This window comes from Acinonyx jubatus, chromosome B1 (genome assembly GCF_027475565.1).
Source record: "Acinonyx jubatus isolate Ajub_Pintada_27869175 chromosome B1, VMU_Ajub_asm_v1.0, whole genome shotgun sequence".
In the NCBI taxonomy this organism is placed as follows: domain Eukaryota; kingdom Metazoa; phylum Chordata; class Mammalia; order Carnivora; family Felidae; genus Acinonyx; species Acinonyx jubatus.
The window spans coordinates 26,411,110-26,427,820 of NC_069382.1; the positions used below are offsets into that span (position 1 = coordinate 26,411,110).

Consider the following 16,711-nt stretch of genomic DNA (forward strand, 5'->3'; position numbering starts at 1 on the left):
TGATAGAGTGGGAATGAGGTCTATTAATTGCTTTTGGTTTACAACTTGGGAAATCTGCACAAAGGAATCTGATAACAACCCGCAGATCAGCACTGGGGGACCGCCAATTTATATAATTCTTTATCCAGGTATTTCTTCAATCTGGCCTTCAAACATGCTGGTAATTTCTATGATCCCAATGGAATATGAAGTCAGTAAACTTTCCTAAGATTCTGTGAGTCAGGCAAGACCTTTTATCAATGGGGAGGGGTGTCCCAGTGGTAGTGATGCCTTATACATTTTACTATCGCCCTAATCGCTTCCTGCTTAGGCAGTTTGACTGACTCCTCCCACCAAGGAGCCATCCTTTTCGCTTCATCCTGTGCTTGGCCCTAAGGAGATTCTCAGATGAAGGACAGTCCCTATCTCTTACTGTTCTGTTTGTTTGTCTGTTTGTTTTTGAAGGAGAGAGAGACAGAGAGTGAGTGGGGGAGGGGCAGAGAGAGAGGGAGACACAGAATCCGAAGCAGGCTCCAGGCTTCCAGCTGTCAGCACAGAGCCCGATGCGGGGCTCGAACTCACAAACCGTGAGATCATGACCTGAGCCGAAGTCAGACACCGGCCCGACTGAGCCACCCAGGTGTTCCACTGTCGAATTCTTCCCGTAGGAGTGTGCCTAGAGAAATCAGGTTCTCAGAGATGCACGTCAGCAATACCATCACTGTCCTCAAGTGGTCATCAGGGAGAACAGTGGGGTCACTGATTTTACCAGCCAGTCTGCCTACCATCTTACTGTCAATGTCACTAAGCGCACATTAAGTGACCCAGTCCTTCCCTTCTCTTCCAAGTCATCCCAGCAGAGCAGTTTTCAAGGAAAGAATAAACCAGGCCAGAGGTGGTTGAAAATGTATTTATTTTTCTTCAAATGATCTTTTTCAAGCAATAAATAAAAACAGACATGTCAACTTTTCTAAAAAACAAAACCAAACAAAAAAAATCCCCTAAACTATATACATCCTACAGAAATACAAGCATATCAAATGTAGAAATGACATCACTCTGAAAGACGGGGCTATTTACAAAAGTTACAAGTATTGCATTGCTCTGTCTTGAAGAAGCCTCTTCCTCATATGACTCATAAGCTCTAAGAACAGGCAGGGTGCCCTACGGGGACGGGGTTATCTTCAAGAGGTGAAACTCCCCATCTTTCCTGTTCGACAAGGAAAATGTAAGGAAAGACCCCAACGTCCAGACACTGTATTCAATTCGCCGACAACGTTCCACAGATCAGATGACTTTCGAGGAGCCTGAGAGGTGCCCCTTCAGGAGGTCACATGCTCCTTGAGCTCCTGATAGAAACCATCTTGTCCCGCAGCCAGGCTGGGATGGGTGGCAAGACCCTGCTGAGCCAGTGACCAACCCCTGGTTGTGGTTTCTTCGGGACAAGCTAGTTCTGTCATGAAGACTAGCCTTCCAGAAAGCAAGGCCATTTTCCCCATCTTGGCCGCACATGGGGCACACTTGGGGAGCTCAGAAACACACGGATGCCTCGGTCCCAGCTCCAGAAATCCTGGCTTAATTGGTCTGGGATAGCCTGGTAGCAAGGTTTTCAAAACTCCCCAGCTGATGCCGGTGGACAGTCAAGGTGAACCACCTCTTCTGTACTTTGGGCTTGGTGGCCAACTCCCATCCCGATCAACCGTCCTGCCTCCTCCGTCTGTCCACTTTCCCACGGATGTTTACATTTTTTTCTCATGGCATCCCAACCTTGTTGAAAACTCTGGAATCCAGTTCCAACAAGCACCTGAGCAAAATGGCCTCAGGAGGAAAGGACTGAGACTGTGAGCTCCCGGCCACCTGTTCGTGGCACTTTCAGCCTGGTATGTCTCCATGGGAAAGTCAGGTGTTACCCTCAGCGATCCACAAACACCCTTGGTCACACAAGATTCTGGGAGCTGACAGCAACCCTTGGTCTCTAGAGGAGATCCAAGGTAGCCAACAGCATGGCTGATAATCAGTGAAAGTGGCAACGTTTTCCGGCCATCACAGAAAGTTTGCATCACCAGAAATCACTTCATGGGAGAGAGGCCAATGGAAACCCACCTGACCATTTGAACTGACCCTGTGGTGGTGTCTTCATTAGAGTTATGTCGAGTCATCAAAGAGGCTTCTGATGGCAGAATTATGACCACCTCCCCCAAATCCCCTCTTCCTATCAAGCCAATTTCCTATTTTTATTTCTAAGAGTTCTGGGACTCACGTTGTCATCAAGTACAAAGAAAATGGCTTTATAAATAGCAGTTTGACACAGTGACATAAGACTTGAATTGGAAAGTGGGGGGAAGACGTGTCTGGGGCTGGTCCTGAGCTCCGTCTGTCCACATGGTTGGAATCCAGTCTGGGAAAACACAGGTTTTGGCAGATGTGCACTTGTTCTATAGAAAGTGAGTCTGTTCCAGGTTACTTTTCCTCCCCCTGCAACAGCCACCCTGCCCCCCAGGTCCATCTGCTGTTGGAACCCAGGGCTCCCTCAGCTGCAGAACCCAGTGGACCTCATTCACTGCAAAACACAGAGCAACCTCCAGGAATCAAGGAAAAAGTGGGAATGGCCAGCTGTGCCACCTCTAAATAGGTCCATTGTCCAGGCATCTTAACCCCTCCACACCTCACCCCTATTCAGCCAGGCAGCTTCTAGGGAATGAGGGAGCCTTTGGCTTTTCTAAAAACAGGAAGCGGGAACTCTGGCCTCACCCAAAGACAGGGCTTGACAAAGGCAGGATGAGTGATGCCAGCACAGGTTCATGTTTATGGAAGGAAATGTAATGAACCTGGTCCTGTCTGGGATGCCAGGATAAGAAAGAGCATTCCAACACGCTTCTGACATTGAGGCTTGAAGTTATTTACGGATGAGCAAGAATATTCATTTAGATCTAGACTCACAAGGGGCTAAAGAACAAAAAAACAAAAGAACAAAGAACAAAAAAACAACCAAAAAATAAACATGCTCTCATTTCTAGACAAGTTTGCAAATACCTCTAAGCTGGCACTCAGTAACAACACTGTTCCACACTACTACAATTGAAGTAACATGTAGCTTCCCTCCTCCCTCCCCCCAAGCCCAACCCACACACAACATCCTTCTCCCTCAAAAAGCCTTACCTCCGTTTGGAAAGGCCCCTTCAAATGGCATTATCCCAAGAATGGATTCCAAAATGGCACCCGAGCACCCACGGTGCCCATTCCAGGAGCCCAGCAGCCAGCTCCCAAGCAAAGGGTCTGCCCAGCTCCTCACACACACTCTTCCATCCTAGACCTGAAACATGGTGTCCATTCCCCTCTTTTTATTCAAATAAGGGCCTTTAAAAAATATTCACCTAAGCCGGGGAATTTTAAAAAGGCAAGAATTTGTTGGCGTACTTCTACTCTCACAGGATTCACATCACGTCTGGCTCTAGTTAGCTGGGTTCCCCAATGGCCCGGCCCAGCGATTCCCTGGAGGAAAATCTCCACTGCGCCCAATTTTTCAGGAGCACCTTATACAACATGGCATTTATCACAGATGATTTGCAAGTCCTCAGGCACGTCTGTGAGAACATGCTCCCGCCAACTGGATCACCCATCCTCAGAAAGAAAAGACTGTACTGTCGGGATGTAAAGCCACTTTAGTGTTCCATGTGCCCAGGAACCAGCCTCAGAAGTCATCAAACAGCAGTCCTCACCTTCCTTCCACCTGCCACCCCACCCTGCCTGCTTCTCAGTGGCAACCAATCCCAGGTGTCTATCCCGCCACCTTGTCCACACCTGGGAGATGCCATTTCCCTTCTGCTTCGACATTTGCATGCTATCGTGCTCCGCTGCGGGACATCGACAGAAACATACCCAAAATTCACTGTCACTAGACTCCTTGTACTTACATACTCTGAGGAAATTCTTAATAAATACTTTCATTTATGACGAAGCGTAATTATTCACCTGTTGGTGACTTCAAGAGGAAAACCACGTCCTATAAGATTTCGTCAAAGAACACAAACAAAACATCGACCAAAAAACAAAAACAACCAAAAAAAACCTGTTACAAGAACAAAAAAAGGACGAAGCACACAGAACCAGGCACTTCTGGCAAACTTGTTTTCTTTTTGTCCCTTTCCCACTCCCACCCGCCTCCCCCCTACCTTAACAAAACTGGGTGGGCACATTTGCCAGGATCTGTGGGTTTCCTAACTTCAAGCCTTACCGCTTAAAAAAAATGAGGTAAGAAATTCCTATCTGAAAAGTAACATACACACAAACCAAACCAAGGTCTTCCCTGCCCGCTGAGGCAGCCGCAGCCGTTATTGCTCTAGGTTGGAGTGTTTTGTTTGCTCGTAGTAGGTGTATTCGAAGTCCTTATTGCCATTCTAGCTGGCCCCAGGCTGGCCCAGGAGGAGCAAAGGGGGAGGAGCTTGGCCACCTGCTCCCCACGCTGGTCAGTCCCCGCGGGGCCGGCGGGCTCGCGGGGTGGGGGTGGGGGGCTCCAAGCGGCCCTAGCAGCTGGGGGACGTGGTGATGGGGCTGTGCAGGTAGGGCAGGCTGCTGGGGGCCGAGTGCACGCCCACCGACACCGGGAAGCTGAAGACAAACTGCGAGGTGGGGGTGGGGGTGGCCTTGCCCCGCTCCCGCAGGGGCCCCGAGGGGCTGGCGGCCTCCACGGCGCAGGACGTGGCCAGCACCTGCGACTCGAACTGCAGCAGCTGCCCCATGAAGCTGAAGTTGGGCGAGATGATGCTCCGCCGCTGCTTGACGAACTCGAAGGCCTCCTCCAGCCTCACCCGCTTCTTCATCATCAGGTAGGCCAGGCAGATGGTGGCCGAGCGCGAGATGCCCGCCTGGCAGTGCACCAGCACCCGGCCGCGGCAGTCCTTCACGGCATCTGGGGCAGAGAGCGCCATGCGGTTAGTGCCCCGCGCGCGCGCGCGCGCGCGCGCGCGCGCGCGCGCGCGCGGTCTCCAGGCTCCACCAGATGGCAGGTGCGGGCGGCGCCGCGGGGGGTGGGGGGGGTGGAGGGGCGGGGAAGAGTGTTGGGGGAGGGGCACTCCCGGTCCAGGAAGGTCCAGGAATAACGTTGGCGGCCGAGGAGGGGGAGGAGGAAGCCCACCGCAAAGGACTCTAGGATTCCTTCCACCCATTCTGGGCTATTTTTTTGAGACTGATCCAAACAAATGCACTAAGCTTGGGAAAAATGCATGGTAAAGCCGGTTAAATCCCAACATACCTTCAAGGATTTCCATGTGCAGGAACAAAAACACTGGCCCAGTTCTCCCTTTATTTGTTTCCTCCCCATCCCCAAAGCCTTATCATCTAGACATCTGGAGCCACGCACGGAAAACGTTATTGCCTAGATAAGCTAACGGCCCGGCTGGGGAGTCTCTCTTCCTATCCCCACCCAACACAGCATCCAGGCAGTGAGCCTTCCTCAGAGGCACAGGGGAAAGGGGCACACCCCGGCGACCGCGCCCCTTCGGTCCCTCCTTCCGCAGGCAAGTACCCGTGGTTCCCTCACAAACTCCTGCACTCGGCCTGCACCCTGCACCGCACCACCAGAGGCAACCTACCGATGTACTCAATGGCTTCCATGAACCAGGAGCTGATGTCTGCCTTGTGGTTGTCTTCCACGGGAATGCACTTGTACTGATAGTGGCCTTCAAAGTGGTTCGGGCAATCGGAGGAGACATTCAACAGGGCCGTGATCCCCAGCGCGTCCAGCATGTCCCTCCGGGCAGCGTGGTAGGCACTGCCGAGGTAGAGGAAGGGAAGGATCTCCACAGGACCCCCCTGCGCCAGAAAGAGAGGGCAGAGTGCCCCCAACATCGTGAGTGTAAGGCCCCCAGGAAAATGGCCAGGGTGCTTGGGACAGGGCGGGAGGGTACCTGGGCGAGGTGGGCTTTCACAGGCCCAGGGGAGAACGCCTGTGGACACAGCCCTTCCGGGTCTCCCCTTAGCCTGCTGGGGCTCCTGGCAGGACACCAGGCCCGGTGGGCTTCTCTAGCCTTTACGCTCCGCTCTGCTGTGAGCGGCAAAGCCAGGACAGGTCAAGCCTCGTGGGCCCCACCTGCCGGTTCAAGCAGCCCTCCTCCCCCTCGATAAATAAAGTGGGAGACACAACACCGGCCTTGCCACACCACTTAGGACACGAATCTACACCTAACTCAGCGCCACGCTGTCTGTTGTGGGGTCGAGGGCACATTAGAAACGGATGCTGTTTCGGCCTCACAGACAAGGGGCGGGATCTATGAGGAAATGGGGGCTGCAATTCGTGACGTTTTCTGAGTCAGACCAACTCAAATGGTCTGGGATCTGACAGCAGACTTGCTGGACCCTATGAATCCACTCCCTCTCCGTCTAAGTGCAAAGGCTGGTAAGACACAGAGCAGCTTAAGCCGGTTTTCTTGGGGGAGGGTTGGCCAACCATTTATGTCCATTGGGCGTCTGCAATTGGCTTGTACACGGCAGGGTGGCCTGGCTCTTTCTACACAACAGCCCACATGCACTGGCTTCAGCAATCCCCGCGTGTCCGCACGTGAAGTTAGAGGCAAAGTCAGAAAGTTAGGTCTTTGTATGTTTCCAAATGAGGGCAATAAGAGGGAAGGAAGGAACAGATGGACCCTCCCTAACACTGCACCCCAGTACTCAGGGTTCACTCCATTCTCCCCAAATTGAGGCACTGGATCCAAAGCCTCTGCAAAGCAGAACTCTGAAAATAAGCCCCCTTGCCCCCGCCTCACCCCCTCCCCTTGCCCCTTTCTCCCAGGCTCTGGGCCCGGGTCTACCTGGTCGTGCAGCGGGGTTCCGCAGGAGCCACAGCCCACGTCCAAGGACTCAGCAGTGCTGGGGGGAACAGCAGGTGGGATGGTTGCCAGGGCCTTCGTTTTGGAACAGAATTCTGGGTACTCGGAAGAAAACCTCTCATAGCCACCTGTAAAAGAGAAAGACGTTGGTGTTAATAGAGTCACGAAGCCGGCAAAACCCCAGAAAAGTACTTGAATCTGACTCCTGGACTGAGGAGAACGGCTGGGAAGCTGGGAACGGCCGGATCTACATTGGCCACCGGGTGGCGCTGTGGGCCCAGAGATCACGGCTATGGAGCCTTCAGAGAGCCGCATTTGGCCAGGGCTGCATCCTGAAGGCTGGAAGGGAAGTTTTAGGAGCAAGACTTAGGTTTGGGAGGCAGATACAGAAAGGACGACGTGCAGGGGATATGCAGAAGGGACTTTCCACAGCAGCTTCTTGGGGTGATGACAAAGCATGGAAGACTGGCCATTGTGTGTTTCCAGGAGCCCCGAGGCAGTCTGGTGCTGGGCCCAGGGGCCTGCAAAGATGTCTGTCATCCCCCACCTCCAGTCCTGCCTTTGGAGAGGTTCTGCAATGTGGGAGAGAAGGAAAAAAATTTACCCTGGCACCAGCCCTTCTGGATCTCAGCAACAGAACAGATGCCAATCGCCCAGCCTCATGAACAGCTGTTCATCAGCAAGGGGCCAAAATAAGAGGAAACGGGCTTAAATATAAATCCCTCTTGCTACATACAGGTTTGGGGCAAGGCAGGATTTCCTGACCTGCGAGTTGCTAAGCTCTGGAATGGTTATCTGTGGGATCATCTTCCGGGGAAGGGAGGTCTTTTAAGTAAAAAGAGATAAAGGGCCGACTTCTCTGGAACAGTGTTAGTGCCAAGCCGAAAAGCTCCTGCTGGCTGGCGGAGGGCAGAGAGGCAGGAGAGGGGCAGGAAACACTAGAAGAGAAACGCTTGGTCAGTATCCGATTTACTCTCAGTTCTGGGACTTTGCTTTGCGAGTAACTTAGCATCCACGGTCCTTGTGTGGCCCTGCTTGTATTTTTGTCTTGCAGTTTCCATAGGACCCGAAACATATTACAAATTCATTCAGGAGAGCCTACAGGTTGTGAAGCGACCATTCAACCAACAGTCCCGAATGTAGCTAGCACCGTTAAATCCTGACGCGTAAGCGGCATGGTGTCACGGGTTCCTAGAGACATTCATGGTAACCTTCCGACATGCAGACATGTGACAGTCAATCACTTGCCCAGATCCCAGCCCTAGAAAATTCTGCTTTGCAGAAGAAGGGAATGCTTCTTCGCCACATCATAAGGCTTACAGAGCAGGGTATACATTTTTTCCTCTCTGTTCCCCTCCATTCCCTCCCTCGGGATATAAATGGGGATCTCTCTGGTCACAGGCCTGGCTCCTGCTGAGTCACAATAACCAGCTTCCCCCGGAGGAGAGGGCCCAGTACTGGCAGCTTCGGGCGCATTGGTGGCCTTAATGGTCATCTCAGCACAGGGGCACCCCTCCTTCCCATTAGCACCCCCTTTTCTTTACAAGGCTACAAACACTGCTGCCCCAAATGTAGTGAATAATGAGGGAAGATGGCTCTTGCAGCAAATGTCTTTAGCTCAAGTTCCTAAGGTAGAACTCTGGGAAACTTCCTTAAATGTTCCCCTTTGAAAGGCAGAAAGGGAAGTGAATCAATCAACAAACCATTGTTGAACACCTATATATATACAAAGCCATTAGCTGTTACTCTATGTGTTTCTATAGGATTTAAAGACTTTTAAGTAAAATGATTTCCTGTGTTTATTACGTAATTTGAGCTGTTCAAATATTCTGTTTTCAAAGCTATGGAAGACATGGGCGGTGTGCTCCCAAAGCTTGTCACCCAGACAGGCAGACTAGCGCTGCCCCCCTGAAAGCGAGTGCTGGAGACACAGGAGCGCCAGGGCTAGGCTGTGAGGTTACCGAGGAGGAGCACCCCCCCACCAAAGGGCAGCGGAAGTAGGAGGAGCCTCAGAGTGGTCAACACACAATGTCCTTTCCATTGCTGAGAAGGTGCGGGACAGGGCACCAGACTGAAAAGGCCTGCGTTGAATCCCAGCCTGGTTAAGTCATCAAGGTGTGCGGCCTGAGGCTGTCATCGAACCTCTCTGAGCCTCTCCCTCACTTGTAAAGTGTGATGAGACATCTGCACCTGGCATCCTCTGAGGACTGATTGGAACAGCCAGTGCTCTGCACCTGGCCTCGGGGAGGCACCTAACGAAGACTTCCTTTTCTGGCACTTACAAGGGGACTCCAGCATTACGGGCAATTTCCCAGACTCTGGACAGCCCTCTCCTCCTGGACTTTACTTATTTTTCCAGTCACAGTCTTGAGATCTGGTAGTTAGACAGCAGAAGGGCTGAGTTCACTGCCTGAGTTCCAGGACCTTTCCCCATAGGGGACATTTGCTGCCTCCAGGTCCATCCTCAGTCAGCCCCGCAGGTGGCACAGCACCCACAGCCCAGAAGGCTCCCGAGCTGGCCGATGCCCTCGGGGTGTGGCAGGCAGGGGGCGAGCAGCCAACTGGGAGGGACAGAGGTGACCCGGGGGGCCAGGCCAGGCTTGAAGGGGGGCCATTTGTCATCCACACCACCCCCAAGCCTCTCATAACAGGGCAGAGAGGGCAGGAGAAGGCAGCATTAGAGTGGAGCAGAAACAGGATTACTGAGGTCCGTTCCCTTTGGCAGCTCTTTAAAGAACAAGCAGAAAGGAACCAAGGGAACAAGCAGATTTGCCTGAGGGACTGGAGCGTCCCAGGCAGGCAGCCGTGGAAGGGATTCTCCCTCCTCAGCTGTCGCTAGCTCTGGAGGGTCTGTGGCTGACCGTTATGAAGAGTTGCGCCCAAGGAGCTCCTTCCTGCGGGTGGAGAGCGGCACCGGGCTGGGACCTCGGCTGCGCGCAGCACAGAAGGACAGCCCCAGAGCACGCAGGCGGGGTGGCAGGGACGGAAGGCTGCAAGTGAGGAACCACCCACGTCCGCACTCCACAAGACCAGCACGTCCACGCCGGGTATCGGCTCCACGTTACTAAAAGGGATAGAGGAAATGCTCACTATGTGCCAGGTTCTTCCCAAGCAGCAGTCCTTGAGGGGTGACTGGCCCCAGTTTTACAAATGAGGAAACTGAGGCACAGGGCAACCTCAGGTAAGGGCGGTGCCAGCGTTCAGGCCACTGGCCTCGAAGCCACCTGCTAGTCTGGCCACCGGGAGCCGACCCTGCTGTGTGCCCATCTCTGCCTTCCTGGTGGTCCTTCTCCCAGGGGAGGCAAAGACTGCTGGTTTCATCCCATTGAAGACACATGTAGAAAACAGAAAGGATCTGGACACTCGTGACATTTCACCAAACTCCGCGTCTAACTGGTGTTTTTCAGACTACAGGTTGCCACTAAAGAGTCATGACTAGACTCTTTATTTAAGGAAACACAACAGGATAGAAACTTCTAGAATCCACTGCATTTAAAGAAGGTAGAAGTTCATGGGCCTCTGGTTTCAGGTGTATCTGTATCCCTACGGGGTCACGATGCAAGGATTTCAGGCTGTTATCATCTTTAACTTCTGATACTCTGCGATTCTAAATGTCACAAACTTCTCTGCAAAGCAGGTGTCTAAGGTCTGCATTTCTAGCTTCTGAATGCAGTTTCATGACACATACACCAATGACTTTCCGCCTGTTTTGTGTAGCTCCAATTGGATGTAATTCCATAACAGATATTCTGACTAATTTTGACCTGTTTTTCCCATGTTCTTAATAATAGACTTTCTGGGGGCGCCTGGGTGGCTCAGCCGGTTGAGCGGCCGACTTCGGCTCAGGTCATGATCTCGCAGTCCGTGAGTTCGAGCCCCACGTTGGGCTCTGTGCTGACAGCTCAGAGCCTGGAGCCTGTTTCAGATTCTGTGTCTCCCTCTCTCTCTGACCCTCCCCTGTTCATGCTCTGTCTCTCCCTGTCTCAAAAATAAATAAAACGTTAAGAAAAGAAAATTTAAAGAAAAAATAATAGACTTTCTGGTCTTAAAGCTCTCTTTTTCTCATCTTAATTTTGAAACGTGAGTGTCTAGAGGGAAGAAAATATAATACCCCCCCGACTTTTTTTGAGGGATAACCACATCATAGCTAGCTGAACTCCACGCTCTTTTTCTCATACAAAGCAAGACAACTGTCACAGCTTACTGAAAAGAATGACCCACTGTCCACACGTCCATGCAGGGCTGTGACGGTGTGCATAAAAGTGCTCTAGAAAGGACAGGCTGGTGCAGTGCCGATCACATCACCACAGTAGGACTCTTAGTGGGGTCTGTGATGGGGAAGCCAGTCATTTGGTGGGGACAGTGGTCACAGATCTTAATATGGCTGTCGCTCTTCCAGTCACCCTCTCTCAAACACTCAGAATGTCACCCGTTCACAGACAGGGGCTTGCTCTCCTGGGACCTCATTATCAGTAGGAGCCAAGCGCTGCCCAGCAAGAAAGTCTGGGGTCATTTGACTTTGAGAACTCCCGTTGATGCGGGTGTTAACTTAGTAAGCACCCACGTAAACGCTGAGCAGTGCTGAAGATTTACCTAAGTGAGCTTCCCACTCTGGGACCCCACACACAGACCTGTGTGTCCTGGGCCAGCTGGCTGACACTTAATGCCACCCTGGAGCTGGAGCTGGTTCACGGTCCCTCCCAGTCCTTCTGGGCTATCTGCTACATTCAGCAAGCTGGCTGGTGCCGCCTTCCGCTGGAGAGTGAACTTTTCTTCCTGTCAAACTTCCTTTGTTAGGCGGCAACTGCCTCCCAGTAAGGAAACTGGCTATCTGGTTTCAGATGTTCTGATTTTTTAAAGGAATTTCTTGGCTCCTTGGAAAAGCCACCTTCCCTCAGTTCCCAGTGTAGCCCGTCTCTCCTATAAGCCCTCAGGACAAGCCCAAGGGGCCTGTGATAGGCTTCCTAGTGATAGGGTTTTCACTTTCAATTGATACCTGCACCCGGTCTTTTGTTACTTTTGTTGATTGGAAATATCCAGGTCGGAGGAGTTTGCTTCGCTCCGGGTCATTCTTTAACGAATGACAACAGAGGTGAGAGATTAGCTCTAAGGCCTGCCATTGTGTGTAATTCTAATGCTCTCAATCCTTGGCTGGCACGGGCACTGTATCATATTTATAAGAAGAAAGGCCAGTCCGTTTCTCTTTGGGTCAAAAGGTGTGCAACGTCATCCCCCCCCCACCCCAGCCGGGGTTTGCTGTCTGCTGCCACTGACCTCCTGGGGGACTAGGATGGGCCAGGGAAATGGAGACAGAGAGAGACAAGACCCAGCTCAGCTGCTGGCTGAGCGCTCCCCCCACTCCGTCATTGGCCTTGGGGGCTGTTTCCTACAGAAAGTGTAATGTCACAGTCTGTAGGGTCAGGCCTTAGGACTACAGTGTATGTGAGTCCCAACCTGGAGGGAGAAGCTATCTAATTGGTATCTAATTGATCGTCCCACTGCCTCAAGACAGGGCCGGGACAACTTTTAAATCAGAACTTAAAGAACGGACAAAAGTCATGAGCTGAGATGAATTTGAGACAGGAGAAAAGTAAGATATTAGGGTAAGAAAATGCCCTTTTTGTCCTTCTCTAATGACCAGAGTCTAAAACCCTCATCTGAGGAGCTATCAAGGAAAGAAAGGGAGTTCAAAGGAGGTGTGTATTCTAATGAAATCTGAAAAGCTGAAATTTCTAAACTTTCCCCCAAAATGCCTTACAGGACTTTAAATAAAATGAGCTTAAAGTTGGGGGGTGGGGGTGGGGGGAAGATTTGCCCCAATGGGAATCTTCTACTGGCAAAAAGACCAGAGAGTGTAGTGATTTAAGGTTATCATTCTTAGCAAAACTTGGGATAACATTTAGGAAATGTAAAGGCCAGGCAGCATTTTATTGGTATTAAGTAACATTTACTCTTAACTACGAATTCTTGCATGTGGTGTTAGTTAACCACCTGCAGCTAACTCATTTCTACCAACGCACGTCCACGTGGCAGAAATAGAAAACTCAGATTATTAAACACAATTAGTTGGTAGAATTAGATAGCCTTTGGCTGGAAAGGATAATATAACTTCCGAAAATATTCTGTTTTTCTGTTCCTGTAGGTTGGCAGAGAACAGTCGGGTCTGGCCACTTTTCCTTTCACATTCCCCACCACATGTGCAATGAGATATACAGAAAGTCCCATTAGATGGAAATTAAAATGAACAACTCCGATGGGAACCAAATTACCCAACACTGAATCAATTTAGGCATTTACTAAAGATAATCTAAGGGGCTTTTCCTCCCCAGTTTCCCATTAGTTCTCCGCCCCCAGAGTGCCCTTCCATGAACCCACATTTTCTCCATTTTACTGGCTTCTCCACTAGAATTTAGGAGGCATGGCTGTCCTCTTCCAGCGGTGTGGGAGCAGACACTTCCCGGTTCTCCCTCAACTCACTAGGGATGCCTTTTCATTAGAGGGCCAAGGGAAGGAAGAGAAACGGTGTTAATTAATACTTCCTCTGCTTAGCACACATATGAAAAGAAGCCAGGTTAATAGCATACGACCCTGTGAACCTGGCAGCTTCTACCATCGCTACAGAACAAGCCCCTCACCACCACCACCACCACTGAATTTCAGGCGGCTGCTTCCAAAGCAGGCTCCTTTCCCTTAGAAGGCACAGCTGTTCAGCTGAGTGTCCTGCCTACTCCCCCTGGCCTGTTCCAGAAGAGGCATTAGTTCAACCTGCCGCCCAGGCCTAGATACTAAAGGATATCGACTTTGAGAAGCGGAAGGTAGGCCTCCCCACCACCCCAGGTCAGACAACAGGAAGCAGTACAGGGCCCAATAGGAAAGAGCCGTTAGATGGCTCCTTTTCCTCCCTCCAGGGACCTCGCCAACGACCAGAGAACTGTCATTTTACCCAGAGGCTTCTGCCCTACTCAGTCTTTAACATTAGCCTCGCGCCCAGCAGCCTAACGGATCTGGCTCTGGGCTCTCCCCTGCGGGTCCAGGGAAGTGCCACCAGCGGGAGGAGGAAACCTTAAAAGCACGCCTCCCTCCCAGGGGCTTAAGCGTCCTGGAGCCCGGAAGCCCAGGGGTCAAGGTCCCCGACCGAGCTGCGGCTCTAGGGCGATCCCCTACGGGTTTCTTCCAGGAAGAAAAACAAAACAAAACGCAGCCAGCCTCCACGTGGATCTGCACCACCTCGAGAAGAGCCCTGGCTTCCGAGCCCGCGAAGGAAGGCACAGGCTCGGGCTCTCCATCAGGAGGGATCCAGGGCAGCGCGGCTCGGAGTGCAGCCCGTGCCACCCGAAAGGGCTATCTCCCGGGAGAAATTTCTCCCATTGTCGCCATGGACGCCGGCACCAGGCAGGGGAGGGGAGGCGCGCTCAGCAGCCCGGACCCCCACACTGGCACGGGTGGAAGCCGGACGTGCGTCTGCCGGGCGCTCCGGGCACAGCTCGGCCCCCAGGCAGGCGAGGCCGCCGAGTCCCAGGAGCCCGGCTCGCCGGTCCTTCCGGTGCCACTCCTTCCCGGCACTTTTCTCTTAAAGCGCTTTGGGGAGAAAAAAGGAAGATTAGGCTGGATCGGAGGTGCAAAAGGCAGCTCTCACAGAGAAAGAAATATCAGCAAAATCGCCTTAGTAGTTCAACCAAAGGTCAACAGCAGCATTTCCCCAGCAGCTGACAGGTCAAATGGCCAGGAAACAACTGCCGAGAACAAAGCCCCCCGCTGTTCGGCAGGGGCGAACCCGGCTCGGCGGCACTGAGCAGTTTTGTTGTGCTTTTTGGAAAGGGCGGTGGGGAGAGGTTTCCGCCCCTCCTCCCTCCACCACCTCCCTTCCTCCGGGGCGAGCAGGTCCGGAGGGGAAAGAAAGGAGGGAGGAGGCGAAGGACGCCGGCAGGGAAAGGAGCGGCTCTTTGAAGGCCAGGGTCTGAAACGCCTCTCGGGTTCGGAGGCGAGGACCGGACGCGGGCGAAAGAATGCGCGGAATGCGGCAGTGGGAAGACGGGGCGCAGCGCGGCAGGGGCGCCCCTACCCACACCCCGTCCTGTCCGCTCTCCCACCCGAGAAACGTCAGGGACCGGGACCCGACGAGGCCCGGCAGGTGCGGCCGGGGCACCGGCCCTCCAGTTACTTAGATAGCACGCGGTCCTTTGGGGGTTTCTGACTTCCAGATTTGACCAGAACTCCCGTCCCCGAAGAGTTTCGCCAGGTTTCACTTAAGTCAAGCACGCGCTAACAAGACAGTCGAGAACCCCGTCTGAACAAAAGGTCGTACTTCTCCGCGGCCTGAACTTAAGGGGCACGTTCGCGTCTCGAGTTCCCCGAAACTCAGTCCTCCCGCCCCTCCCCCCCTCCCCCGCTCCCGGAGCTGGGGTCTAGCCCGAGGCGGGAGAAGTTGGCCACCTTCCAGGCGGAGCTCGGAGTTGGGCAGCAGATAGCTCCACGCAATGTCCGCAACCCGATCTTCCTTTCTGCATTTACCAAGCCGATCCCACCTCGGCGCTCGCCCTTCTTCACCGTATTCCCCACCTCTCGGGTTCAAGGGGTCGGACTCAGTGCAGGGCCCGAGCACGCCAAAACGACAGGCCTGACCTTCCCCACCCGCACACTAGCACCGGGATCACCTCCCTGGACTATATATGGGTGGGCAACGCAGTGGAGCCACTACGCCTAAGAGACCTGACGGTTAGTGAGCGTAAATAAATGCAGTCTCCAGGAAGAGTACCGACTTGCAGGTGACAGAGGAAACGCACCTTCACCGTCTCTGAGGACTTCAGGCGCTCGCACTTGCACACAAACGCACGAAAACCTTGCAAACCCATGCAAAACAGCACGCACAAAGGAGTGCGTGGGTACCCACGCAGCCACGAGTCCCTCCAGGCACTTACTTCTTCCCTTGCCCACTAAGGCGCAGGCCGCCAAGCCCCGCGACTCCTACCCTCCAGCTCGCGCCCCGGCGCCAGAGTTTACCTTTGAGCAGGCAGATGTCAGTGCGCTCGGCGTTGCGGCGCAGCGCCTGCACTACCAGCGACACGGTGCTGTCTTCGCGGAGGCTCTCCGCGCGCGGGCTGCGCTCGTCGTAGACTATGACCGCCGAGTAGAGGCCGGAGCGCAGGCGGGCGCGCACCTCCTCCTCCGCGGGCAGGATCTGCTCCAGGCTCACCGAGCCCTTGGCCCGCCGCCGCACGATGGTGTTGCAGCGCACGTTGACCGAGCCTCGGATGTAGCCCGCGCTGTGCGCCAGGAACGGTCTGCAGTCCAGGAGCAGGCACTTGCCGCCGCTCAACAGCCCAAAGGCGCCGTGGTTGCCGCTGCCGCCCGCGCCGCCGCCGTTCTCTTCCCGGTTCATCAGCCTTTTGAGCACGCTGCAGTCCATCTCCCGCAGCTCCTCCACCGTCACCATGGTCGCCGGGAACCGCGGCTGCTGGGCACGCGAGGAGGAGGCGAAGGGGACCCGGGCCAGTTGGGCTGCAGGAGGGGGCAAGCGGGGGCTAAGGGAAGCGCGTGCAGAAGTGGCCGCAAACTTGGCCCCCACGGCCTCCCACGGGCGAGCCTCTTCTCCCCGGTCCCCTTCCTCCAGCAGTCTCGCGGTTACATAGCAGTCCGAGCGGCCTCGGGCACCGGGCGGCACCGCGCGCGGTGCTGAGGGGAAGGTGAAGGGGAGTGTGTTTATGGGAGAGAGGACCACCGGGGCTCCCTTCTGTTGCTGCCTCTATTGTATTTTGCCCGTTGTGCCGCTGCCGCCGTAGCCGCCACCGGCGCTGCCGTTCGGACCGCTGACGCTCGCCACCGACAGCCGGAGCTCCGCGCACTGCCCCAGCCAGAGTTTCCTCTTTAGCTTGTAGATGTATTAATGCTCCTCTGCACTCCCCCGGGAG

The 16,711-nt window shown here is 53.7% G+C and overlaps 1 protein-coding gene across 1 annotated transcript; it reads right to left on the reverse strand.

Annotated features, from left to right (window-relative positions):
- Positions 1 to 874: 874 nt before the first annotated feature.
- Positions 875 to 16,682, reverse strand: DUSP4 (dual specificity phosphatase 4). The gene is made up of 4 exons (XM_027077307.2): positions 15,804 to 16,682; positions 6,786 to 6,931; positions 5,571 to 5,790; positions 875 to 4,888 (listed from the first exon to the last, which is right to left on the reverse strand). Exons 1-4 carry the CDS (start codon positions 16,234 to 16,236, stop codon positions 4,503 to 4,505), a joined length of 1,185 nt encoding a protein of 394 aa, XP_026933108.1. The 5' UTR covers positions 16,237 to 16,682; the 3' UTR covers positions 875 to 4,502.
- Positions 16,683 to 16,711: the final 29 nt, after the last annotated feature.

What these genes read in the sequence shown, in the direction of transcription:
- DUSP4 (XM_027077307.2), bottom strand. Translation starts at nt 16,236, where the DNA reads ATGGTGACGGTGGAGGAGCTGCGGGAGATGGACTGCAGCGTGCTCAAA. An exon ending in GAACCCCGCTGCACGACCAG is followed by an intron (nt 5,791 to 6,785) that starts GTAGACCCGGGC and finishes TTTCTGGCGCAG; the next exon opens with GGGGGTCCTGTGGAGATCCT. An exon ending in GGAAGCCATTGAGTACATCG is followed by an intron (nt 4,889 to 5,570) that starts GTAGGTTGCCTC and finishes TCTCTGCCCCAG; the next exon opens with ATGCCGTGAAGGACTGCCGC.